The 26545-nt window shown below is 41.2% G+C and overlaps 1 protein-coding gene across 3 annotated transcripts in view; it reads right to left on the bottom strand.

Annotated features, from left to right (window-relative positions):
• Positions 1 to 26545, bottom strand: part of AOAH (acyloxyacyl hydrolase (neutrophil)) — a 220309-nt gene that overhangs the window by 30879 nt on the left and 162885 nt on the right. For all 3 annotated transcript variants that reach the window (XM_012638764.1, XM_012638766.1, XM_012638767.1), the window contains exons 13-15: positions 23405 to 23487; positions 4782 to 4818; positions 3642 to 3716 (exon numbers count right to left, since the gene is read on the bottom strand). In XM_012638764.1, the coding sequence (XP_012494218.1) occupies positions 3642 to 3716; positions 4782 to 4818; positions 23405 to 23487 (195 nt within the window). The remainder of the gene's footprint in view (positions 1 to 3641; positions 3717 to 4781; positions 4819 to 23404; positions 23488 to 26545) is intronic.

The following is a 26545-nucleotide window of genomic DNA, read 5'->3' as shown; positions in this document are numbered from 1 at the left end:
GTCCCTGACAAATTCTCAATGCCATTTTGATCTGTGTACTCTTTCTCCTCTGTTGAGTTTTGGGAGGACTTGGTGTTAGTATTTTGGGGACCAAAGAGCCCTAGTGGTTTGGGAACTATCTCCTACGTCTCTCTAGTGTCTTCCAAAGGTCGAATGGGCTGAGATGAAGGTATTTTACCCTTTTCAACCCAGGTGTTTGGGGCACCTGCCTCCCTGGGTTTGCTTGCCTGCCCCAGGACCCTGGCACCCCTCCTCACACCCTGGCAAGCACACCCCAGACATTCAGATGGGTGGGTGACGGGTTGGTGGGTGAGTGCCTAGCTAACAGAGAAGAAATGTGAAAACCAGCCTGGGGACGTGGTGGTCACACCAGGGAAAGTAATGAGAGAGAAGTCAGAGTCCACTGACATGCTCTCGCACATGTCAGGAACACATGGCTGGGCTCGAAACAGATGAAGAGCCTCGCGCCTGAGGGTGGCTCCAAAGCCTGTCCTGTCCTAATGAATTGTGTCTGATCATGCAAAATAAGCTCTTTACTTGGGTGCAGGCCTGGCCGGGATCATTTCATTACCCTGGCAGGTAGGCCCGCCAGATTTACCTGGCTGATGCCAGAGAGAGGTGCCCCCTCTCATGGAAGAAGGGGAAGAGCCTCTGCAGGAAAATCAGCTCCCCAGAACCAGAGCTAAAGCCCAGAGACCTGCTGTGATTGAGTGCTCAGACCTCAGCCACAGCTAGCTTTCGTGTTTTCGAAACATCCAGGTAAGAGGGTTGGAGCCCTTCTCTTCATGTCATTTAGTTGCGATGACATCACTGGGCTCCCATCCAATCCTCTCGAAGAGGCATCTTGACACAGACTGGGAATGGGGTGGGGACTCCCATATTAGTCCATGCATAGAGATATACTGAAAGTCCCTTAAAAATGGGTGTGTCCGGGGACATGCTGGCTGGTTGGAAATTCCTTATCATTCCCTTTGCCACTCATGCCTCTGACTGAGCAGGCTGGGAGAGAGGATTCCTCTGGGCAGCAGGAGTTCTGTCCACGCCCTCCCCTGCTGGTTTTTCTACCACCTGAATGGGTAGCATGCATTGTTTCCCACTGGTCCAGGCTCCTTGGGGCCTGTGATCTGTGAGCACCATGGCTGGCTTCCTCTTAATGCCGTGCTGGTCGGCCGCCTCGGTGTAACCTGAAGCATCAGCATTGTAGGACAAGAAGGGCTGGGGTTGGGGGGATGCAGGGGCACAGACAACATGTATGGGTGGTTCCGGCTCTCTCCACTAGATGAAAAACATTCAACTTATGATTTCTTTATCTATTGTAAAAAATAGAACCATGGCAATTAATGTGGCTAGTGTTAGATGCTTGTATAATTCTATCACATTTCCAGCAATTACAATGCTCTTTTCAAGGATATCACGGTTGGATGTTGGGGAAGGGTTGTCATTGGCTTTTATGATTTGATGTCCTGAGGCCGTTCCCGTTTCTCACCATTGCCCCTGATCCTAAAGGTTCTGCTGCTGTAGCTCACCCGCATCTGCTCTGTTTTCAGGAATTTTTCTCCTTCTATATTACTCACATTATACAGCTTTTGAGGGCAGGAAAAGCCCAAGGAAGCAGAGTTAGCTTAAATAACATTGAGTAGGTTACAATGAGAAAGTTAGGTTCTCTGTATGACCTTTCTTCTTGAATTCCTGATGCTAAAAGCTGTCTTCCGACCGTGACCTTCATTCGCGTAACAAATATTTATTAACTACTTGAGTTTAGAGATGTGAGAAGGAAGCACATAAATGCATTATTTCAGTCAGAGCTAGCATTGTCATAAAAAAAAAAGGAAAGAAAAAAGTCAAGCAGATATGCTAAAACTTGTTCCAGGACAGACTTACGTAACTCCTTGCTGGCTTGAGCTTTTTATAAAATTTCTTTGCTCATTTTGGGATTTCTACTCCACCTTGACATTCTGGCAGATGGGGAGGTATAGTTGCCATCTGTCTTTATTTTTTTAACCCCTCCACAGGACATTACAAAGTGGGCACCACAGGGACATCCCACGCAGCCAGCTCTGTTCTTTCACCCAAATGCTTGCTGCTTCTCTGCCCAGCTCCCTGGCAGGGGAGAGGCTGGCACAGGTCTCTGGCTGACGTGTGTCTGCCCTTTGGCTCTTTGGAAAAGGCAAAGTAGGCCAGGGCTGGAGGGCCCCTGGGTAAGCAGGTTGTGTTGGAAAAAGACAGTTTCAGGGATTTTGGCTTTTGCAGTCAGAGCCTCTTTCTGCACATGTTCTTTACTCTGTATAACCAGTTTGCTATCTGTCCCCCTCTGGAAGGATGTGACCTGGAGGCTGAGGAGCGCTGGCTTGTCTGACCATAGGTTTGCTCTGTTTCATGGGCATGGTCTGGGGGCCTCGGGCCTGAAGCATGATGCTTCTCCTTCCATAGGCTCCTTGAGGTCAGGGACTGTGGCTTCTTTGTCATTGTATCCCAGAGCCTGGCATGTGCTTGGCCTATCATGGGTGCTCAATACATACTTTTTAAAAAGTGAATAAGTAAAAGAAAGCAAATAAGGGATGTAGTTTTGGCCGACTTGGGATTCTGGGGAGAGCAGAAAAGCAGCCTGAGGGATGGCAAGGCACATGGGTATCTCTGGATCACAGTGTAGTATCTCTTTCCAAGAACTCACTCCAGCGATTATGTCTACATCCCCTGCACATCAGAGTCCTGTCTGCAAGGGCAAACACACTTTGATACCATTGAACTTTGTTTTCAGCACAGACTTGGAAAGCTTGGGGAGCGAAGCACAGGAAGCAAAGGCTGGGAGGTGAGCAGGATGCTCACTTCCAGCACTGCTTGGGTTGTGTCCAGCCCAGCCACCAATCAGTCTTGGTGCCTGGGGCAAGTCATGGAATCTCTCTTGGCCTGACATTCCTGCTTCCTAAAATAGTGGGTGGGTGGCTCCTGGGGAGTTGCTCTAGATCCTGTCTCACCTTTTTTTTTTTTTTTTGCCACAATGACTGGACAGATGGAATCTGTACATGCATTATATTCTTAGGGATATACACAGATTTTGAGACATCTCCCCAAATGTTGTAAGGGAACTGAGGCATTCAACATTTTGAAATCACTACTGATATTACCAGTGCAGCAAAACTACTCTCTTGCTACGGGCCATGGGCATAAATAGGATTGGATGTGAGTTCTGTGCAGATGCTGCAAGACTGTGCTCCTATGCTGTCTCTTCCACACAAGGAAGTAGAGTAGATCAGAACATGAGTGAGAGAAGTGTCCTTATGGGGTAACTGTGCTTCTGTCTTATTTTATTTAAGAAATCATGATTCGCAATCTCTGATTCTTGGTTGGTAGTAGCATATTGCCTGTGCTGTAATTCATAACTGTGATGTAACTCATGACACGTGCATTCGTTGTGACCTCACAATTGAGAATTAATGGATCAGATATTTTCAAAAGGGGCTTTCAGCTTCACGGTTTGGTTCTGTGAATTTCACAGGTGTCTAGGACTTGCTTCCAAGACAGAGACATCCAATTCAACAGTAGGCTACTACTATGGGATGGGGTTGTTGTGGAGTCGGGTGGGGAAGAGGAAGGAAGCCACAGCCAAAGAATTTTGAAAATCTTCTTTCTCAATAACTCACCCATTGCAGACATCATTTCCAATCATGGCATATATCACGATGGCTGGATGGTCCAACAGTTGGTTCCTAGACAAGCTGAGAAGCCACAGACCGGATCCAAATGTCAGACACTTGGAAATCGAGCTTTGTGACCAGTGACACAGGCTAGGCCTGTGAAGATAATCTCTGTACAACCACCCCCTTGGTAACTTTTTGCTATTTTTCTTTTATTCTAGTATAGCCGATCACCATTCTCATTTCCCCTATTCTTTTCTATAATCATTATCCCACTTTTCTATCAGGGAAAGGCACATAAATGCATAGAATTGCAAACAGTAGATAGAAGTCCCAGGTAAAGAGACCCACCACCATCTTGGCCTCTTTCACAATAAACACAAGTGGGTTATTGGGTCACTTATGTGCTCATTCGTAGGACGTCCTGACTGCTGTGGACCTGCAGTAAACTTTCAAAAGGGGCTGGGCGCGGTGGCTCATGCCTGTAATTCTAGCACTCTGGGAGGCCGAGGCAGGTGGATTGCTCAAGGTCAGGAGTTCGAGACCAGCCTGAGCAAGAGTGAGACCCCGTCTCTACTAGAAAATAGAAAGAAATGATCTGGACAACTAAAAAAATATATAGAATAAATCAGCCGGGCATGGTGGCTCATGCCTGTAGTCCCAGCTACTCGGGAGGCTAAGGCAGAAGGATCGCTTGAACCCAGGAGTTTGAGGTTACTGTGAGCTAGGCTGACGCTATGGCACTTTACCAAGAAACTTTGAAAAGGGAAGGGCTTCCTTAGGCTTCCATTCAAGGCACCCAGAGCCTTGATTCTGAATTTTCAGCTCCAAATAAGCACAAAATGTTTTCTCATTCATAAAGCAGGAATATGACATAATCCTTTTGTCTTTTCGGTTACTTCTGCCAGACCTAAGTTTTACGCACTTTGTATGCATTTTTAAAATCCTTCTTTGAGGACATATGCAAATTAATCACTTCCTATGCTCACTGGCCTAAGGAGCGATATCCTAGTGTTTGGAGAGTGACTAACAAGCTATTTATGCTCCGTAGAAATGATTATGGGGAAACAACGGAAAGTTTTCATTCCGTTTTTAAAATGAGAAACCAAATTTGAAAACAAGTTCTTATATCCATCTTCCACTTACCTTTCTATAAATTTCTTCAGGTTTTGGGAAGATGCACCTGAATAATTAAAATTAAGAAAACAATTAAAGTCAACGAGTCCAATTTCACACTATCGATGTGAGAGTCTGGCTGACTGGATTCGTGAAAGAAGCATTATCATACAGTCAAATGTTGTCCAGACCATAACGTTGATGGCAATAACTTGCTTCTGGTGAATTTTGATAGTGTTTAATTGCGGAACTCTCCTTAATGCGTTTTCTGTTTACTTGATATTATATTAACATAACCAACGTTTCCTTGGATTCATGGGTGTCAAGACATTTCCTAAGTATGAATGAGTAAACTTTCTAGTAGATGTGAGAAACATGTAATATCTATCACCAAAGAGACAAACTCCCTAAAATACTAAAGAATGAGTTGAAGGATTGGTGGAATAGTGAAAAGGATTCTATTTTCTGTCTCTATGAGTTTAACTATTCCAGGTGCCTCATGTAGATGGCTCATGCAATTCATGTCTGGCTTATTTTTCTCAGCATAATGTCCTCAAGGTTCATCTATGTTCTAGCACATATCAGACTTTCTTTTTTCTAGCACATATCAGACTTTCCTTTTTAAGGTTATTTTAAAGTCTGACTAATACTCCATTGTATACATATGCCACATTTTGTTTATCCAGTCATCTGTCAATGGCCATTGGGTTGTTTCTACCTTTTGGTTATTGCGACTAGTGCTGATATGAACATGGGGGTGCAGGTATCAGTTTAAATCCCTGGTTTCAATTCTTCTGGGTATATAGTATATTAATTGAAATGGCTGGACCATATGGTAATTCTACATATAATCTTGTTTTGAGAAACTGCCATATTATTTTCTTTATTTCCTTTTTGCAATCAGGCAGGGTATGATTAACAATGCACACAGCCGTACAAATGAAGGGCCCCCAGTCCACCTCACACACAGGCATCCCTTCACCCACTGCATTCGTTGTGGGTCCCAGCCGTGTCGCAGGAGGTTAACAGATGAGGTGGGCACAGCCTCTATACCTAGCATCTGTGGGGGTAGACACATAATTGAGTGCTGGAAACAATTTTGAAAGGTTACTGTAAATCCAACCCCAATTCTAGAAAAGAGGAGAGCCCAATGTGATTTGAGGCCTATTAACCCTGCTCAGGGAAGGTGTCTGATTTAATAACACCGAGTCTTAAACATAGAGACCCAAAGTCTTTCTGGATGTGAGCTTGCTCCCTCTTGCCCTTCGGAGGGGCAGGGAGGAGAGCAGCCCCTCATGCTGACGTTGGTCCTGCGGTGGGTCCCGTGTGCTCACACGCCAGCTGCACCCTTCTTTCCGTTCCTGTCCCATGACTCTCGACTTCTCATTTTCAGAAAGATAATAAACCAAGAGGTGTTTAATTCTCACTCTTTGATTTTTTTTCTTAATGAGAAATGAAAACTAATGAAATCTCTACCCATGACTGGGGAAAAAAATTAAAGGACCGGGTCAGACCAATAATTTTCCTTATTGTTCCTGGGAATTCGAGTTGCAGAGCACCCACAGGGCACCCACAGAGCTTGAGGAAAATAAAAATGAAAACCTGTCACGGCATGCCACGTGGGCAGCTGTCCCCGTGCCCAACACCACCTTTGCTACAGGGAATAAGGATGACAAACCAATGGCAACTGGTCGTGGTGAATTTGAAAAGAACAATCACACAGAACCACCCAAGGAGCAAGGAATTGCCTATTCTTTACCCAAATGTCTCCTTTTACTACAAGCCCAGAATTCTCTTTGTTCTGAAGTTCTTGCACTTTCCACCATTTCCAAATGGAAATCTCAGTTTTATGAGATTATATAATTAATTTATGTAATTTCCCATATCACTCTTTCTTCTTAATTTCCCTTCTGTTGTTATGCAGTCCTTTTGCTAGACTCATTAACGTCTTGTGTCTGTCTCCTTCCCAATCCCTATTGTCTTTCTTCTGTGTACAGATTTCTTCCCAGTCACTGTTGCTGCTACAGTTGGAGAAAATAGTTACTGTAGCAATTGGAACTGGAAGATGTGAGCATGAGAGACAGCTCCCAGCCTGTGGGATGTGGCAAAACAAGGAAAACATTTCAAGATTGGCACTACCCTTAAGAAGTCCATATTCTGATCTCTACAATCATAGTATGGAGAAATGAAAAAGGTTTGACCTTGGAATAAAGGCATTTTATTTGTCAAGGCAGTCCAATGGAGAACCTACCTGTACCCAATAAAGGAAAGACTAGGACCTATATAGGCCTTTAAAGTCTGAATTCTGACTCGTTCAGTGTCTTTTAAATCGGGCATAGTGTACTCCAAGAAGAGAAGGGCTTCACATGATCTCAGCATTGCTTATCCCTCCACAAATGAATTTCAGCTTACATTTCTACTGCTGGGCCAGTGTTGACCACAGAAGCAAGCATCTCCTACAGTGTGCATTCAAAGCAACTGGTAAGATAATTTTAATGGTCTTCTAAATGAGTTTGTAATTTTAGTGTCTGGCCCAGAATAGGCACTCAGTCTGAAATTCTTAATGGAAAGAGATGAGGTATATTTAAATATAAATTTCATAAGTTTTCATAAATTAAGTAACTCATTAATTCAGAAACATTTATGGAGTGGAGTAATCCCCCCTTATTCTTGGGGGATATGTTCTAAGACCCCCAGTGGATGTCTGAAACCTCAGACAGTACCGAGTCCTATATATACTATGTTTTTTCCTACACATACGTACTTATGATGAAGTTTAATTTATTAATATAAATCAGGCACAGTAAGAGATTAACAGTAATAACTGATAAAAAAAAATAGAGCAATTAAGTCAAATAAGGGTTACTTGAGTACAGCACTGTGATCCTGAGACAGTCGATCTGATAACCAAGGTGACTCCTAAGTGACTAACAGGCAGGAGGTGTCGGTAGTGTGAATACACTGGACAAAGAGAAGATCCATGTCCTGGGAGGAACGGTGTGGAATGGCGTACAATTAAGACTTATGACTTGTTTATTTCTGGAATTTTCCATTTGATATTATTGGACTGCAATTGACAGGGGTGACTGAAACCCCAAAAAGGAAAACCAAAGACGAAGAGGTACTACTGTACTTACTACGTGCCAGGCATTGCCACAGGTGCTGGGACATCGCATTAAGTAGAAAAGACACCATTCCTGTTCTTTCAAAGCCTGTAGTTATTAAACAAGTAATGAACATACAGTGCGAGGGATTCAGAGAATCCCTCAGCCCTCAAAGAAAAGCAGGCATTTTATTTCCTGAAGTCCTAAGATATGAACTTGTTATTTAATTTCCAATAAAACACCTGATGCTCTTTGCACACCGCTCAGAAACAAATCTCTAGTTTAATGCCATAGTTGTTATAATTATCTGTATAGGACAGGGGAGGTACAGATTTTGTGAGTTCTAAAGCTTATATAATTTGGGGGATTCTCTTTAAGGAAAAGAACATAAAACACAAAACAAGACCCGACATTAGAGAGAAGCCAGAGAGGAAAGAGAACGGGGTCTTAACCAGTTGTGGATAAATATCTGATGTTTGCAAACGTCGCAAATGCATATGGTCACCAGGCCAGTGAGGGGCCCTCGAGCGTCAGCATCATTAGCTTCACAGCTCTTGGCACTCCTTAGAGCCATGGGCATTGTGGAGCATCAGCCCTGGGTGGGACGTTAAGAGCATCTGGTCAGGTAGCCTATTTTACAGATGAGGCTCAGAAAGGGAGAGAGACTTGCTCAAGCTCTTATAGCTTGTAAGCAGCATCTCATCCAGTGTAATCCATTTCAGAAAGCACTTTAATAATTGTAATGTCTATTACTAATAAACATTAGTAATGATTGAAAATAGATTTTTTCAGTTCTTATATGAGAATCTGTGAAAAGGACCGTGAGGTGCATTTTATCTATCGACCACAAATCCACTCAAGCAAACCACGAAATGGCCTTAAGCAATTACATGGACCGGAGGTCACAAGCTCAGACACCTGCGGGGTCTGGCAGGTGAACGACACGATCATTCCAATCTAGAAAAAGCAGCTGCTCCTCAGCCCTGGCGGACTTGTGCCATTTAGAATGGGGGGCCAATGTTGTCGAATCTTTTGATTTCACAACAGAAGTTGGAAATCTGGGACTTTACGTGAAATCTCGCAATTTTTCCCAATGTTGGCAACTAATCCAAGAATTTAAAAAAATGCTTCATGTGCCAAACAAAACAAAGCTGTGCGGCATGTTTGCACTTGATTCAGTTGTGCCCTCCCAGGGTGACAAAAAATCAACTGATTTTAAATTGCTTTAAATTTTTTTCCTAAAATTTTTGTTTATAGATTATAACAGAAGATACTAATTATTTAAAAATTTAAGATTAAAATAATTAACAGCAATTTACAACTTGTATTTGGTTCCAAATTAAAAAACAACAGAATTGGGTGATTAACTTTGTGATGTCCTCCCTCCCTTCCTTCCTTTCTGACGTGTATGTGTGTGTGTGTCCACACACGCGAACACCGATGCAGGCTATAAAATTAGAAAAGAGCAGGGAGTCTGGGTAACTAAGGCAAGACCTCCTTTTCTCTCTCTTTCTTCCCTTCAACATCTCACTCCTCACCCTCAGCACTTCTTCTCATGACTCATCTTCCCCAGGAAAAGGTTTCCAGTTTATGTCACTAAACAACAGAGTAGCTCCCTTTCCTCTCCACAGTAATACTTACTGTTTGGTCTGTGCCCTTTGATTCTAGATCATATTCTATTGGGTGTTTTGTTGTGTAAGGGCTTGTATTTTCTGGTTTATTTTTTGCTTATTTCATGTGTGTATGACAATACGTTTCTTGAAAGTAGGAATCTTTCCTAAAGCACTAAGCACATGGTAAGTGCTCATTAAATAACTTTATTTGACATTGGTTTAGAAAGGAGAGAAGATAGGGATATTGATGACTGTTTCTTGCATTGTGAACCATTCTTTTTTGTTAACTTCTGATGGCATCATGCGTTCTTGGTTCTCCTATTAATTCTCTGCCCAAAGACCATTCTTTTAATTCTCTTTCATGTTTCCTCTTCTTCCAGACCCAAGGGTTTCACCTTTGGCTGCCTTTTTTCATTCTGCACATTATTCCTGGGTCAGACCATACAGTTTGTGTGCTCATAATTTCCAATATTCCATCTGAGCCCAGACCTCTTCCTTGAGCCCAGACCCATGCTTCCCACTATTTATGGAACATCTCTCCAAAGATGTCCTTAAAGACCTCAAATAGAATATGGTCAAAACTGAACTCTATCTTCCCCACCCCCAATAAGCTCATCCTGCCCTATTCCCTATCTGGGATAATATGCAATGACCTCTAGGGCACTGACTTACACATAAAAAAAATACACAATGACTTGTCCAGTCTACTAAATGAGACATTGTGCATTATTCTTAGCTGCTTATTGTCTCTTGCCTCCATCATAATACAATTCGGCATGAAGTCCTCTTGATTCTACTTCTTGATATATCTTTATTGTCAGGAGACATTCTTTTTAATTCTTGCTGCCTTAGATTAGGCCTGCCTCACTCTGGCCAGGACTCTTGTCATGGCTGCTTAGATAGTCTCCAGGGAACCAATTTCTCCCGATGTCTATACATCTGCCAGACGGATCCTACTAACCAGCAAATATTGCGTCGGTTCTTGTTTATCTACCTCCATGGGAGTCCCACTACCAATAGGATAATGTCAAAACTATTTACAATAGTTTTGTAGGATTCCTTTATTACCATTTTAATGTCCATAGGATTTGTAGTAATTTCCCTTCTTTCATTCTTGATATTGCTAATTTGTATCTTTTCCTTTTTTTTTTATTTCAGCGTATTATGGGGGTACAGATGTTTAGGTTACGTATGTTGCCCTTGCCCCCCGCCCCAAGTCCGAGTTTCAAATATGTCCATCCTTCGGGTGGTGCGCATTGCACTCTTTGTGTATGCAAATACCCGTCCCCTCCTCCCTCCTCCCCCTCCCCCCTCCTCCCCCTGCTCAACATCCAATAGATGTTATTCTTATATGTGCATTTATGTGTTGATCAGTTAATACCAGTTTGATGGTGAGTACATGTGGTGCTTGTCTTTCCATTCTTGGGATACCTCACGTTATTAGTGTTTAGGTTTATACATTTTATTGTTTTTTTTTTCAAAGAACGAGCTTTTGGTTTCACTGCTTTTCTCTACTGTTTTTGTGTTTTCAATTTCATCGATTTCAGTTCTTATCTTTATTATTTCCTTCCTTCTGCTTGCTGTGGCTTTATTTTTTCTTCTTTTTCCAGGTTCTTGAGGTAGGAGCTTAGATCATCTATTTGAGATCTTTATTTCTTTTTTAATATAAGCATTTTAAAGCTATGATTTCCCTTTAATCACAACTTTCGTTGCATCCCACAAACTCTGAAATGTTATATTCTCATTTTAATTCAGTTGAAAATGTTTCAAAATTCCTTGGTATTTCCTCTTAGACCCATGGTTTATTAATAAATATGTCACTTAATTTCCAAATGATTGGAGATTTTCTGTAATTTTCTATAATTGAGGTCTAATTTAATTTCATTATAGTGAGAGAACAGACTTTCAATTCCTTTAAATTTGTTAAGGTTTATCTTATAACCCAGGATGTATTTTACCTTGGTGAATGTTCCATCTGCAGTTGAAAAGAATGTGATTCTGTTGTTTAGTGATGTGATATATAAATGTCAGCTAGATCCAGGTAGCTAACAGTTCTGTATCTTTACTGATTATCTGTTTTCTAGTTCTATAGATTACCAACAGAGGAATGTTGAAGTCTCCAACTGTAATTGTGATTGTATCTATTTCTCCTTAAAGTTCTGTCAATTTTTGCCTCATGTATTTTGAAGCTCTGTTGCTAAATATACATATGTTTAGAATTGTTATATCTTCTTGGTGAATTAAATTTTTTATTGTTATGTGATATCCCCCTCTTACTGGTGATTTTCTTTGATCTGAAGTCAGTTTGTCTGATATTAATATAGTCACTGCAGCTTATTTTGATTATTGTTGGCTTGGTATATATTTTTCAATCCTTTTACCTTGAAGCCATGTATATTATTGTATTTAAAGTGAGCATTTAGCTGAGTCATTACTTTTTAATCCATTCTCATCATCTCTGTCTTTTTTTTTTTTTTTTTTTTGAGACAGAGTCTCACTCTGTTGCCTGGGCTAGAGTGCCGTGGTGTCATCCTAGCTCACAGCAACCTCAAACTCCTGGGCTCAAGCGATCCTACTGCCTCAGCCTCCCGAGTAGCTGGGACTACAGGCATGCGCCACCATGCCCGGCTTATTTTTTATATATATGTTTTTAGTTGTCCAGCTAATTTCTTTCTATTTTTTTAGTAGAGACGGGGGTCTTGCTCTTGCTCAGGCTGGTCTCGAACTCCTGAGCTCAAATGATCCGCCCGCCTCGGCCTCCCAGAGTGCTAGAATTATAAGCGTGAACCACCACGCCTGGCCCATCTCTGTCTCTTAATTGATGTGTTTAGACCATTTTTATTTCATGTAATTATTAATACGTTTGAATTTAGGTCTACCATTTCATTATTTGTTTTATGTTTGTTTCCTCTCTTTTGTTTCTCTCAGTTCTCTTTTCTGCCTTCTTTTATTTATTTGAAAAAATTTTAGTGTTCTATTTAAACATATCTATTGCACTTTTCACTATGTCTTTACATTTTATAACTGCTGCTTTATAGAATTTTGTAAGATAGTTCCAACATCTGTATCATTTTGGAATTGAAATCTGTTGATTTTCTTTTCCCACATCAGTTGAGATTTTTATGGTTCTTCATATGCTGAATAATTTTGAATTTTATCCTTGTCAGTTTGGATATTATGTTATCAGACTTCAAGTCCTGTTTAAATACTATGTATATGTGAAAATTTTTGTCTTAGTAGGCAATCAGCCCTATTAGGTTTAGGTGGCAAGTTCTAATCAGCCTTCTGTGAGCTTGTGATTTCAACATCAGTTCCATTTTCAGTATTAGTTTGATTTGTCTCACGTGTGTGCCACTGAATGGCCTGTCTAGAACCTGGGCAGCGGTCAGTCTCTAAGTTCAGTTCTCAGAGTCTTTGACATGCTATTTAGGATCAAATCCATGCATGTGCAGCTCAGGGCTGAGCCCAGGAATTCATGAAGAACTTTAGGGAGTTGCCTTTCAAAGACCCTCCCTTCCTATGATCTCCTTGGTACTTTCTGGTTCCTTGGGCTCCCCTCTTTGGTCCTATAGCCAGAAAGTTGGGGCTTTCGTTACCTCACTCTGCTGTGGTCTTCCTACACAGTCACTCATAGGGGGCTGGGTGATGGGAGCATGGGGTAAGAAAAAAGGCAACGGGGGATTTGCCCCACTTTCCTGGGACAACAACTCTTCCAGATAAGAGGCAGTCGACCCCCAAACCCATCAGAATTTTAGGCACCTGTATGTCCCCACTGTTGTCACTGCGGGGAGACTCCTTTTCCATGCCTAGAGTGAGCACTAGAGGGTGTCTTCTGAAGTGATCTCTTCCTGTGCCATGACCCACTTGTGGGTTTTCAGCTGCCTTGAGAAGAGGTTAGGAGATACCAGAAGAAAACAAAACATTAACCTCACTGCTGGTTTGGTGGTAATCCCAGTTCTGGTTTTCTTCTTCAACTGGCCTGCTATTTACTTTTCAGGGCTCTCCAATAGCTATTCTATACGTTCTGTCTAGGTTTTATTGCTGTTTTCAGTGGGAGAGAGAGGGTGGGGTGTGTTTACTCCATTGTACCTGGAACCAGAAACCTGAATGCGTTATAAAGAGTATGAAAAAGGCTGGGCGCTGTGGCTCACACCTGTGGTCCTAGCACTCCGGGAGGCTGAGGCCAGAGGATTGCTTGAGGTCAGGAGTTCGAGACCAGCCTGAGCAAGAGTGAGACACCATCTCTACTAAAAAAATACAAAGAAATTGGCTGGACAACTAAAAACATATAGAAAAAATTAGCCGGGCATGGTGGCATATGCCTGTAGTCCCAGCTACTTGGGAGGCTGAGGCAGGAGGATCACTTGAGCCCAGGAGTTGGAGGTTGCTGTGAGCTAGGCCGATGCCACAGCACTCTAGTCCGGGCAAAAGAGTGAGATTCTGTCTCAAAAAAAAGAGTATGAAAAGTTCATAAAAAATATGGTATCATACAGTGACCTAAAAGAAATCTAATAATGTCATTTAACATGAATTAGATTTTTAAATGTTGCAGATTTTGCTTGGAGTCTTATAATTTAGAAGGCATTTTCAGGAGAATGATTTGTACAATCCAGTTAAAAAAAATCCATCATGAGAAATTTAAATTCTTTTCTCTAAAAATGTTTGCTTGCAATAAACAGAAACATTCAGACTAATATACTAACCTTGAACTCAAAATAGTAGGCACTTAATAATTGTTATGACAGTTTCTGCTGGTGTTTCTACTACTGAAAGTGCTTTCAAATTCACAAATGTGGTTCTGAATTTCAGTGACAAACTGTCTAAATGATTCCCTAAAACATACATTTCTAAAAGAATGTTATAGCCTTCCCACTGTGGCTCTAATTTACCTCCAGTCTCAAAATTTGACCCACCTCCACAAATATCCTTCAGCCATGTTGAACTTCTCTCTCCCTCTTCCTCAAAGATATTTTGCCTTCAGAGCCTCCCAGCTGTGAGTCACATGTCCTGATGCTTTCTGGAGTCCTGTTGACTTCTTCAGGGCTCTCTGGTCCCACTTTAACTTCTCTGTAAACTCTTCCTCCACTTCTCCAGGCAGAATTAAGCACTTTTCGCCTCCAGAGGCTTCAACCTAACTTTATTTTAGTGCCAACTTATCGGAACCATAATCCCTTTCTTATTTGTCTCTTTTTCCTGTTTGGTTATAATCTCCTCGAAGTCAGGGCTTTGTCTTGCTCATCTTTCTATTTCTAGCACCTATTGCAATATTGGAGGGGAAAGAAGGGAGGGGAGCAGCAGAGGAAAATCAAGTGGAAAATGAGAGGAAGGGAAGTGAAAGAGAAGACTAGGGTAAAATGGACAGCCCAGGATGCTTTGGAGCTGATAGAAATGGCAGGTTCACTTTAGCCATCAGTACAGGTAGCAGGTAGCTTCCCCTGATGCCCTTTATCTCAAGGCCTAAACAAAAGGGATGTATTGAACTCCCTGCGCCCACTGGGAGTTCAGGAGCCCTGGCCATTGGCAATTACATTAAAAAAAGCATAAGATACTTGCTTCTGAATTTTCCTTCTGAAGGTGTGCTTATTCATGCAGTACAGGATGCAAATCTTGACAAAACAGAAGGCTCAAAAGCACACACTCTTCACATTATAATCATTACCATGTGCCCTGCTCCTACCTGGACAGGTTGCATGGACAAGTCTTAAGAAATAGTCCCACTTGGATCAGAATGTCTCCATTGCTTAATGAGCCTTTGAATTCCCAAAACTTGAAAGCATTAAAAACAGGAATAATAAATAAATGAATAATAAAGAGGTGATTTGTGTCCCTCTGTATGAGATGTGTCATGTTGAAATGTTTCTCTTCTAAAAGTTTTTGTTATAATTAAACACTGTATCTTGAAGCATTTTGTCCTTAGGGGAAATAGCATGTTTTGATGCCTGTAGGCATTGAGTGTATCTATAAGCATTTGCCTTTTAGATGATGCATGTCAAAAATTGGCACTAAAATCTGTGTCGGTTGCTGTGACCACACCGTATCAAGGCTCTCCAAACAGAAAGGTACTCATCATTTTGTTATAAATAATTTCTGTCATATCCTCTCAAGGTTTTGGGTTGAGACCAACTCAATCCAATAGTTGAGCTCACCACATATTTCTTGAGGGCTTACTTCAACTTGGCAGATGTGATCTCTTTGCTTTTTTCCAAATACTCTCCTCTGTGGCTTTTAAAAAATTGTTGTAGAATTTTCATTTTGAAATAATTTTCAATAAGTTGTAAAAATAGAACAAAGGATTTATAGATACCCTTCACTCAGATTTCCTAAATGTGAAATCTTTAATAATCACAGTACTTTGATAAAAATCAAGAAATCAACATTGGTGTTTTTTTACCTTTTTTTTTTTATTACTATTGCCTAATCTATAGACTTTATTTAAATTTCACTAATTGTTCCACGAATGATCATTTTCTGGGCTAGGATCTAATCTGTGATCACATACTGTATTTAGCTATCACATCTCTTTAGTGTCCTTTAATTGGACTGATTGCTTAGTTTTTCTTTGCCTTTCGTGACCTGGACACTCTTGAGTAGCACTGGCTAATTTTTTGGGTAAAATGTCCCTTGATTTGAGCTTGCATTATGTTTCCTCATGATTAAAGTCAGATTATGCAATTTGTGGTAAGGATACAATAGCAGAAACTCAGTTTACTAGTTAAAGGTACAAACTCTATTTTTTTCCTGAATAGAGAGCATGGTGGGGGTGTTAATAAAAATAGTAAGTCTTTACGCATGTAATTGAATTCTGCTAAGCCTGCGTTAATACTCATTTATAGTTTGTCTCTTCATCTTTCTTTTGCTTTTTTCTTGCCTCTATCTCTTTCCAAAAAGACCACGTTTGAAAGAGGACTGGCACTGAATTCTGGGTTAAAAGATATAATTCTGACATTCAGCTGACTCCAGGACAGGTGTTGATTGTCTGAGGCAGCAAGATGGTGACTTCAGAGGCCAGAACCCAGTGGGGGACCATGTGGCTTGGCTGGGTATACGGCCTTTGGTAGGAGACAGACACAGTTTAAGTTCTATCACCGACAAGCTGATAGACCTTGGGCAAGTTACTCAGCCTCTCTGAGCCTCAGTTTTCTCATCTATAAAATGGAGCTGCTTTGTGGCTTAAATGAGGATAGAGTATGTAAAGTACTTAGCATAGTGTCTGGCTCAGAGAAGGTACTCAGTGTTAGCTAAAATCCATAAATGTAATAATAACCGTCGCAGCCTCAAACAACTCTCCAGCTAAATGCACTCATCCTGCTGATGGATGGCCCTGGATAGTTGGGCCTGACCCATGGTCCCTGGCAATATTCTTGGGTAAAACATATGATTAACTGTAGGGCCCAAAAGGACATCAACCTGTTCTTTCAGGCTTGGAGTAAACCCTGAATAGTGGTGTTTCTGTGCCCAAGGCAAGCTCCTTTGACAGTTCTCTTGCTTATAGAGGAAGTAAAATCCTTTCTGTCAGGTTTCTTTAAGTCTAACAGCAGGACGGACTGCTCCCTGCTGCTTACTCTTGTTAGAACAGCTCCCAGAAGCAGTTTTTCTCCTTCTGTTGGACACTGTAGGGGAGAAAAAAATTTTTTTCCTTTACCCAGCTTAGGCTCTCCAGCTGGGGCCCTGCACAGGAGACTGGCCAAAGACAGATTCACAAGAGAAAATAAATGGAAATTTATCAACATGCACATCACATATATATAGACTGCAGCACCCAGCAATGAATAACCCTAAAGAGTGGCTAGAACCTGGGCTCACATACCATCTTAGGCTAAAGGAAAAGGACTTCGGGCTTCTGAGTGGGAGAGGCAAGTTATGTGAAGGTGACCAGGAAAAGTATGGTAAACAGTAGTGGTTAGTAAGGTTCAACATACAGATTTAAGTTTAAGATTGTTCCCCACTGATAACAGCTGTTAAGGGTCCTCCCCTTCCTGGTACAAGAAGAGGGAGACATCTTTTACAGATGGAAATTTCTTTAATAAATGTAAATTTCCTTTACAAAAGAAAAGCTTCTCTTGTTTCTGCTGGTTCTCAATGGCCTTTAGCTCAAAGTAACCAATATGCCAGAGAGGCCTGGTCAGCTCTCTGGAACTATTCAGCACCCTTGCAAGTCTTTCTGATTTATTGTCCTACTTTCTGGTGTGGTTCGTTCTCAGAGCAGTGACGTGTTGAGAAAACACAGGTCGACAGTCATCCAAAGGGAGTGAAGAGGTAACTGTGCTCACAACCTAACTGTCATGGACACGGTTCCCCACAACGCGTGCAAACCCCCTCACCTCTTCCGTGTTTTCCCTTCACTCTGGTTCTGCCCAGGGCTTCCTTCCCGATGCCCCTTAGAAATGCTTCCTTCACCCCTTCCCTGGCCAAGCCTGCCCCACCCCCACCTTCGCTACACTTTCTTAAGTGAATGTGAAGTTTAGATGCTGGCCTGGATTTCGCCCCCTTCCCTTAGTTCTCTAGGTCTGGAAGATTCTCTCCGTTCTCCAGATGGTTTAAACAAAGCCCAAAGAAGGCAACTCGCAAGATGAAGTTTTTTTCAGAGTGTGGAGTGTGGGAGGTGGGTGTGGGTGGACAACTTAAGAGGTTCCAGAGCAAATTTGGTTTGCAGCAAGGGGGTGAGGGGCGAGGATGGGCAGGTGAGGCTGCAAATACATGCACTTCAGCAAAGTGTTAAAAATTCTCCATTTTTCATATCTTGATACTTCAAGGGAGTTCCCTGCTCCCACTCTCCCCATAAGTGGGTGCACAGAGAGGGGAGGCTTTTCACTGCACAGATAGAACGTTGGTCCCAGGAAAAAACATGCTGTTAAGCACTTTCAAATTTCTGAAAACAAAACAACCCAAAACAGGTGTTTATACAAAGGTTTTGCTAAACTTGCAAAAACAAAATGAGGAAGGCTGCCGGTGACAAAGACATTATATTCCAAGTGAGTAAAGCCTTGTTTGGAAACTGTGAAGAGGGCCTGTGTGCACCCCAGAAACCTGTCAGCGGGTTATGGGGTGTCCTCCTCTGGCGGCCTGCGCAGCAGTGATGCAAAGTTGGAACCGGAGGTGGTTTGTTTTTAAAATCGAGTGAGTCTTATTTACTTTGAAAGCAGATGTCTTACAGATTTTTATTTGTTTAACAATAAATTTTGTATCACTTTAACATTTGTTTTTCTTCTACTTTTTATTTTTTGCCTTTTATCTATTTTTGTATTTTATCGTGTAAGAACACAACGTGAGATCTACTCTCAATAGATTTTTAAGTGCACAATACAGTATTGGCATCCATAGGCATCATGTTATACAACAGATCTCTAGAATTTGTTCATCTTGCATAATTGAAATTTTATAGCTTTTGAACAACTCCCAATTTCCCCTCCGCCCAGTCCCTGGAAACCACCGTTCTACTCTCTGCCTCTGTGAGTTTGACTAGATGACTCACGAGTGGGATCATGCAGTGTTTGTCCTTCTAACTGGCTTATTTCATTTAGCATAACGCCTTTAAGATTAATCCATGTCATTGCACATGGCAGGATTTCCTCCTTTTTAAAGGCTTAATAGTGTTCCATTGTGTATGTATATTACATACACTGGGATCCCACTGAAATCCCAGTTTTCATCATGCCCCACTCCTATCCCTAGGTCAGTGCTTTCCTCCCAGAGGGAGCTTCTTCTTTCTGCTGGATACTCCAGGCCTGTCCAGCTGCCTCGACCCCTCCCCCCATTACCATCCTGCCTGCTGCTGTCCCCATGGGCCTGGGCACCCAGAGGTCAATGCCCTTCTGCTGCCCTCTGACTCTGGGAGCCACAGGCCTTCTTATCATTGACATGTGGTTTTAAGTTTATTTTTATTTTTTCAAATCTACTTGTTTCTTTGTGAAAACTTTTGACATTGATTAATGGGTATGAATATATACTTAGATAGAAGAAATAAGACCTGGTGTTCAATAGAACAGTAGGGTGACTACAGTTAACATTAATCTATTGTACATTTCAAAATAGCTGGAAGAGAATAATTCAAGTGTTCCTAGAGTAAAGAAAATATAAGTGTTTAAGGTGATAGTTATCCCCATTGCCCTGATTTGATTATATGAATGTATCAAATTCTCACGTGTATCCCCAAAACACATTATATAGCAATAAAAAAGTAAAGTTATTGTCAATCAAAAAACCCCTACTTTTGACATTGAAAAAGTGACTGATTTTTTAAAATACTGAGTAAATAATAATACAGTTGGTAGGTGAAATTAGCGACAATTGTTTCGGTGGTATCCTAATTATGAGCATTTAGGAAGCCCTGTATTTTCTCACTGAACCGTACGGCAGCCCCATGAAGTTCAGGCATGTATTGTTATCATACCTGTTGTGCAAGGCGGCCCCATCTGGGTCAGTGATGCACTAGGTTTTGTGACAATTTCTACAATATCATGGGGCATAGTTTAAGGAATTGGCTTTAATGGAGAGAGGCTGGGTTTGCAGAAGATGAGGGGGCAGCTGTCCCCCTCACTCCCTCATCCCACCCAATTTGGGTGCAGCCTCACCCCCAGGAGGACAGGGCGACGACGCCCCACTCACACTGGCTTGTTTTCCAAGCAACGCAGAATGAGATGGGGTTGCCTTTGGCAACTGTGCTCACTGAGCCAGGATCCCCATTTCACAGATGCAGAAACAGAGGAAAGAGATTAAATGATTGGCCCAAGGTGCACACCAATCCCAGAGCCTAAATTCAAAACCAATTGATTTTATACTTCAAGGGAAGGAGAAGATTTTATGAGACAACAAGGAGGGGACCTTGTTCTCTGGACATCCGTTTCTGTCTCTGCAAGGAGCCAGCCAGCTGCATGGTGGTTTGGCCCTTCCCACTTCAGTGCACCTGCTGCCTCCCGCCCTGGGCCACTTTGGCATCTTGGAAGCTCCCAAAGCCACCGCAGGCCATCTCCTTTGCTGATTGTGAAGAAGACTTGGCAGGAGCCTCGCTGTTCTTAACACCCACACCAGAGAATTATTCCCTGAATTAAAGATGACTTCTACATCCTGCGTTTTAAAATGCTCTATGATCACTGACAGTGGTTCGTGACAGAGATAGGTATAGAAATGTTCGCGATCTCTTACATAAGGATCAAGATGAAAATAGGAGCTGTTTCTTTAATTCTTACTACACCATTTTTAAGAAACACTTTAATATTCCATTCACCTCTTTCTTCCTTTTATTCCTCTTTCTTTCTTGCTGGTTCTGAAAAATAAGTGTAGCCCCATAAATATGCAGAATGTGGAAAGCTGACTTCTCCTATATCTAATAAAAACCTTGGGGAGTAATTGAAATAACTTGGTGTGGGCAGTCAGGTTCCATGCCGTGTAATATCAGAAGAAAATCCACAGCAAGGAAATGCGACAGAAAATAGGAAGAGGGGCTGGAGAACAAAACCAGAGCATTCGATAATGAGTAACTGAGAACCTTTAAAAATCCTTTTAGAATTACATTCTTAGAAAAATAGTCGAGGAGCATCTTCAAAGAAGGAATACCAGACAAAGTGTCCATGTTGTGCATTTCTAAGGATTGCAAATTCAAAGGAAAGGAAGGAAAGAGCCCCTCCTCCCCCGGTATCTGCTCATTAGACAAAAGAAGGCTGACAGAAGTCACAGCTTTCAATCATATTTTGACACACGTGTTTTTTCATGATTAAGCTTCCTCCCATCTGCCTTCGCTCTTTCCTCTCTGCAACCTGAATTTTAAAGGAATGTTGTCAAGACAGCAGATCACAAAAAGATAACCGTCTACTATCAAGTGTCCTAGGTACTTTCTGGAATATCTTACTCTGGTCTTCATGACTTTATGAAAGATCGCTGCACTCATTGCGGGTAGAAAAGTGGTGTTGACTTGGCACATCTGGATCTTGTGAAAGAGAAGGGCTGGCTCGGAGCACAGGGAGCAGAGAGCGGCTTGCAGTCTGCTCTTCTGGCAGAGTCCTGCTGCTTGTTAACCTGCTCTAAGCCGGTGCCTTTGGCTATGTAACCTTGCGCAAGCCCTTTACTGTTCCTAGACTCAATTTTTAAGGTTTTTTTTTTTTTTTAAAAAAAGGTTATTTCTATATAAAATAAAATCTTTGGGAAGCAGAAAAGTAGAAAAAATGAAAGCAATCACTCGTAACATTGTAATGATTTTGATCTATTTTCTACCCATCTTTCTTCTTGTGTATAGCTGTTTTCTTTTCTTTTTAAAAATATAGTAGAAATTAAACTACACGATTCAATTTTATTTCCTAATTTTTCTTTTAGCAGTGTTTTGTCTTCCCACATAAAGATAAATTTGACTTTTAGGCATCATTTTACAGAGCTGTGTAATATTCCACACAGATGAGTTTTTGTTTTCCGTAGTCTTCATTGACAGAGGGTGTGTTGAACAGGGTTGGGGGCTGTTTATGAGTCTCACTAAAGGGAAGAGAAAGTGCAGCCAAAGTCCTGATGTTCACTTTGTATCTGTAATGAGTCACAGCCAGGTTTGATTGTCAATGTGTATGAACTATTGCTGTGTTCCTACCCAGAGAGGTGAGGCTGCTGTCTTTCTGGAGATCATCTCAGGTCGTAGACCAATGGCTGTGTTCTCTTTGCTGGTGTCTGTGTGGAGTGAGACAACCTGGGTAAAACTTCTAGCTCTGTAGCCTACTGTCTTTGTGACTGGGGACAAGGTTCTGGGCTTCGCTATGCCTCATTTCCTAAGCTGTAATAGCGTGCATATCATTATAATTCCTCAATTCTGAGAAATATATTTGGACACACTTGATATTGGGTTGAGTGCTGCAATCAATGGACACATTGTAATTTTTCCTTCCTTTTTCCTCCCTCAACACTCCCCAGAGCTTTTAAAATCGATGATATCTTAGTACTAAAGAAATTTAATAATACTTGCCTTATAGTGTCTGTTGTTGAAAGGATTAATGGAAATACACATAAAGTGTTCTTAGCACTTGGTGGGAGCCCAATAAATGGCAGCTGTTATTTTACTAGTAAAAAATCTGTATTGTTCTTAGAAAAGTAGAACACTTATCTCTCTAGACTATATACTATAAGCAATACATTATTTGTAGGTCACATATTTGGTTAAAACTTGTGCTGCTTGGAAAATCCTTCCACATCTTTTGTTAATTAGAGACGGCACAGGGACGGATGGCAGATAGGTTTAAGTTCACGTGCCAAGGCTAATTTGTTGATGGTGATTGTGAGACGTGCTGTATTTTGAGGACTGCTGAGGCAGGATCTGCGTTTAGCAGGCAAGCGTGCCAAGGTTGATTAGTAATATCTTCCCCAGGCTTAGGCAGAAGGAGTGGCCACACACACACTGTTTGCCATCTCTGCATTACAGTGTCACAAAACATTACTTGGCAATTCTTTTGACATTAGCCAGGCCATGGTTTATCAATTAGGCATTTCATTAAAATCTTCTATCAGTAGACCACTTCCGGGTCAAAGGTGGAAGGCTGAAACCCACACAGGTGAAACTTAAAACTCCGACCCCAGCAGAAACGTGGGAGACTTCTCACCATCAGAGAGGGCAGAGCTTTTGCAATGACCTTGATTTTGCTCAGCCCTTGTTCTGCTAACGCTCACTTAGGTCTTGCCTCCTGAGCCTTAAACACCCTGCACCTTGGCCTTTCTAGAACTTGCTGTGGGATGACTGATCTGCCCTTTGGTCTACCCTGTGACTGCATTTGGTTTTTGTTCCCTTTTGCTGTGGGTAAATGCCTCTAAGCACAGGGCCCTTCTCTCAGAAAGGGCAATGATGTTGGAAGAGAGATTGTTCATTTTGTTCTGTGGTCTTGTTACCTAAATCTCAGCTTTCAAGGTATTTAGAAAAGAAAATCATTCATTACAGGTACATTGCAGAAGGCTGAAATAGAAAGCTACATACCATTTCTTGCAATATTCTGGTAGTCTCTGTGATTGCAGTGGTTTCTTTCCCGTAAACGAAGGTAAATAGAATTTTCTTTAATTCTGAAACAAATATATATGTTTATATTTAAGCTCAGGACACTAACACGAAATTCAAAGAAACATGTTTTTATCATGATTTTTAAAAATACAGTTAAAATGAACTCAGAAAATCAAATCTCTGCTGACAAATTTCCCCTAAACTGTGAATGTATTATCGGGAGTTGTCACAAGAAACAGTCTTATGAGATGAATTGCGTTGATGTGGTAAGACTGTCATTGAAGATATTAAACTTTTTCATTTGTATGAAGACCTCCAGAGTCATCCTTTTCTAATCTTTTCACCAAGGGCTGCTGTATATTTCTTGAGCAACTGCTCATCTTTTTCAGCTCTGTTATTTTGAACCTGACCATGAAGCTGTGACTGACACTCTTGCTGTCCCTCAGATCTATTCTCCCCTTCGTGTGTTATAATAGATTTTTCAGCAGGACCCCTCTCTGCTGGGAATGATGACTATATTTCCCAGCTTCTCTTGTAGTTAGGAGTGGCATGTCATCACTAAGTTCTGGACAATGAGATGGAATTAGAAGTACCCAGTGGCAGCTGGGCGTGATGGCGCATGCCTGTAATCCCAGCTTTGCAGGTGACTGAGCTGGGAGGATCGCTTGAGTCTAGGAGTTTGAATTCAGCCTGGGCAACATAGTAAGACCTTGTAAAGAAGTATTTAGTGGCTTTCTGGTACTGTTTCTTAGGGGTGAGCTGAAAGGAGCTTGGATCCTTGGGCACTAGGTAGAGTTGAGCTCCCAAACCAGTCCTAGACTGCACATCTATGAACTTCTTTGTGTGAAAGAAAGAAACTCATGTGTTGTCTTATTTAAACTTCCCACATGTTGAGTCTCTCTGTTAATAGCAGCTGAATCAAATACTCATAGACACAGAACTTACAGACAGATTTGACACCAGTGTCAGGCTATGATTGTACAAATTTTAAGTCATTTTCTCGGCTTCCCTTTGTCCCATCTTTGATTTCTGTTTTCTTCTGCTAAGCTTTTAGTTTAATTTAAATGTAATTTAATATTACATTCTCTAAACTATCATAGGCTTCCTAAAATCCTTTTTTAAACAAGACCAGATATAAACTAATGAATAATAATTTAATTCAAAAATATTTGATTACTCTTCAAATAGATGTCTTTTATCTTCCTTTCATTATAATAATTTCATATCTCACAACCTTACCCTACAATAACCATTGTATGTATGTGCTATGTAAATCTTACTTCTTGTATTACAGTGGTTGGCAACTGTATCAGCGCTTCAGAAAGGTAAGCATGTATCCTGTTTGGGCATTCACCATGCATTGAAAATAGTATCCTTTTTTGAAGTCTGAGAAAACTCATGACCATGTTTTTTAATAGACGACCAAGATGTCTAAGCAACGTTTTATGTATGGAGTTTTTGCTTTGTGGTAGAATTTTCAGGTGGATTAAGTATTTTATTTTATTTTTTTTAATCAAAGCTACCCATTCACATAGTTTAAAAATTAAATTCATTTACTCTGGTGGTCCCAACCTTTTTGGCACCAGGGACCGGTTTCATGGAAGACAATTTTTCCATGGATTGGGGAGGGCGGGGAGGCGGAGCTCAGGCAGTGATGTGGGTGATGGGGAGGGGAGCAGCGGCTGGGCTGTAAATACAGATGAAGCTTCACTTCCTCACCTGCCACTCACCTCCTGCTGTGCAGCACCACCCTCCCCACCCCCTCCCCTCAGCCTGCAGTAAATTTCATGGAAGACAATTTTTCCATGGATGGGGGGGGGTGGGGGTGGAGATAGTGAGCACCTACTATGTTCCAGGTACTATTCTAGGCACTTGGGTTATATGGACAAATGAAAAAGACAAGATCTCTGCCTCTGTGTTGTTGATATTCCAGCAGGAAAAGACAGATGAAAACACTAAACATCATAAGTAAGCAAATTATAAAGTATGTTAGAAAGTGATAAATTCTATGAAAAACAAAGGTGGGGAGGGAGGAAAGGAGACAAGGAATAGAGTGGCCAGAGGAAGTCTAACTGAAAAGGTGAATTTCTGCAAGATCTGAGGTGAGAAGTCTTATAGAGCCAAATAGTTTAACTATTTGTGTATGTAAGACTTGTAATGATAAACAGAGATCCCACACTTCTCTCTCCTCCCCACTTCTCCCTTCCCAGAGGCAACTAATTTCAACATCAATTGGCGGAGTCTTTTGGTATTTTTCTCCTTATCTCTAAATAACATACTTTTAAGGCTACTTCTTCATTTTTAGTCTTTGACATTATCTTGATTTTAATCTTTCATTTCTTACTCTGAAAGAGGAGGATTTGGCTATTCACAACCGATCAATGATCGTTTTTTTTCCCTTATAACTTTTTTATTTCCTTGGAGTTAATAGCTGTCTTTTCTTCTTTACTTAATTTTCTAAGTATTTATGATCAACTGAGCCTTAAATATTCTACAGTTTCTTGATCTCCTTTCAATATGCCCCAGTATACCAGATAGCTTGTTAATTTCATTTTCTTGTAAAAATCTCTTCTGGAGCCTGTCAACCTGCTTCGATCTGGACTTGATGTCCTCACCCTGGTGCACAGTTGATATCCTGGGAGCTCCTTTCTCTATTATCCTGGAGATTCCCTTCCCTTCTTCCTGGGTTGTTAGAGCTCCTAATTCCCGGAGGGCTATATTTTTCTTATTTTTGATAAAGAATACTTTCAAATAACTTTGAAGGGTGTGTGGGAAGCATCATTATTTTTCTTAGTACTTGTATATCTGAAAATGTTTTTATTCTTCGATTGCTGGTGATGTGTAAGGTGGGCCCAGAAACACAGCTTGCACCATAAGTTTAAATATAAATAGAGTTAACTGAACTTATCGGGGAAAAACTTCAAGTGGAGAAGTAGCAGAGTTCACATGGCCACTGAGCTCTCACCATCCCATAGGAAGATGTCTTAGACAGGATACAGCTAGACGAGACACAGCTGGGACAGGAACTTTGCTGCTTAGCACTTTACTTATTACTGGGAAAAGAGGGTTGCAGTGTTTCTAAGTCACTATGTCATAATAATAATAGTAATAATAATAAAT

This window comes from Propithecus coquereli, unplaced genomic scaffold, assembly GCF_000956105.1.
Source record: "Propithecus coquereli isolate 6110/MARCELLA unplaced genomic scaffold, Pcoq_1.0 Scaffold134, whole genome shotgun sequence".
Classification (NCBI taxonomy): domain Eukaryota; kingdom Metazoa; phylum Chordata; class Mammalia; order Primates; family Indriidae; genus Propithecus; species Propithecus coquereli.
Note: the sequence above shows the minus strand (reverse complement) of the source record. Positions and strands in the feature narration are given on the sequence as shown.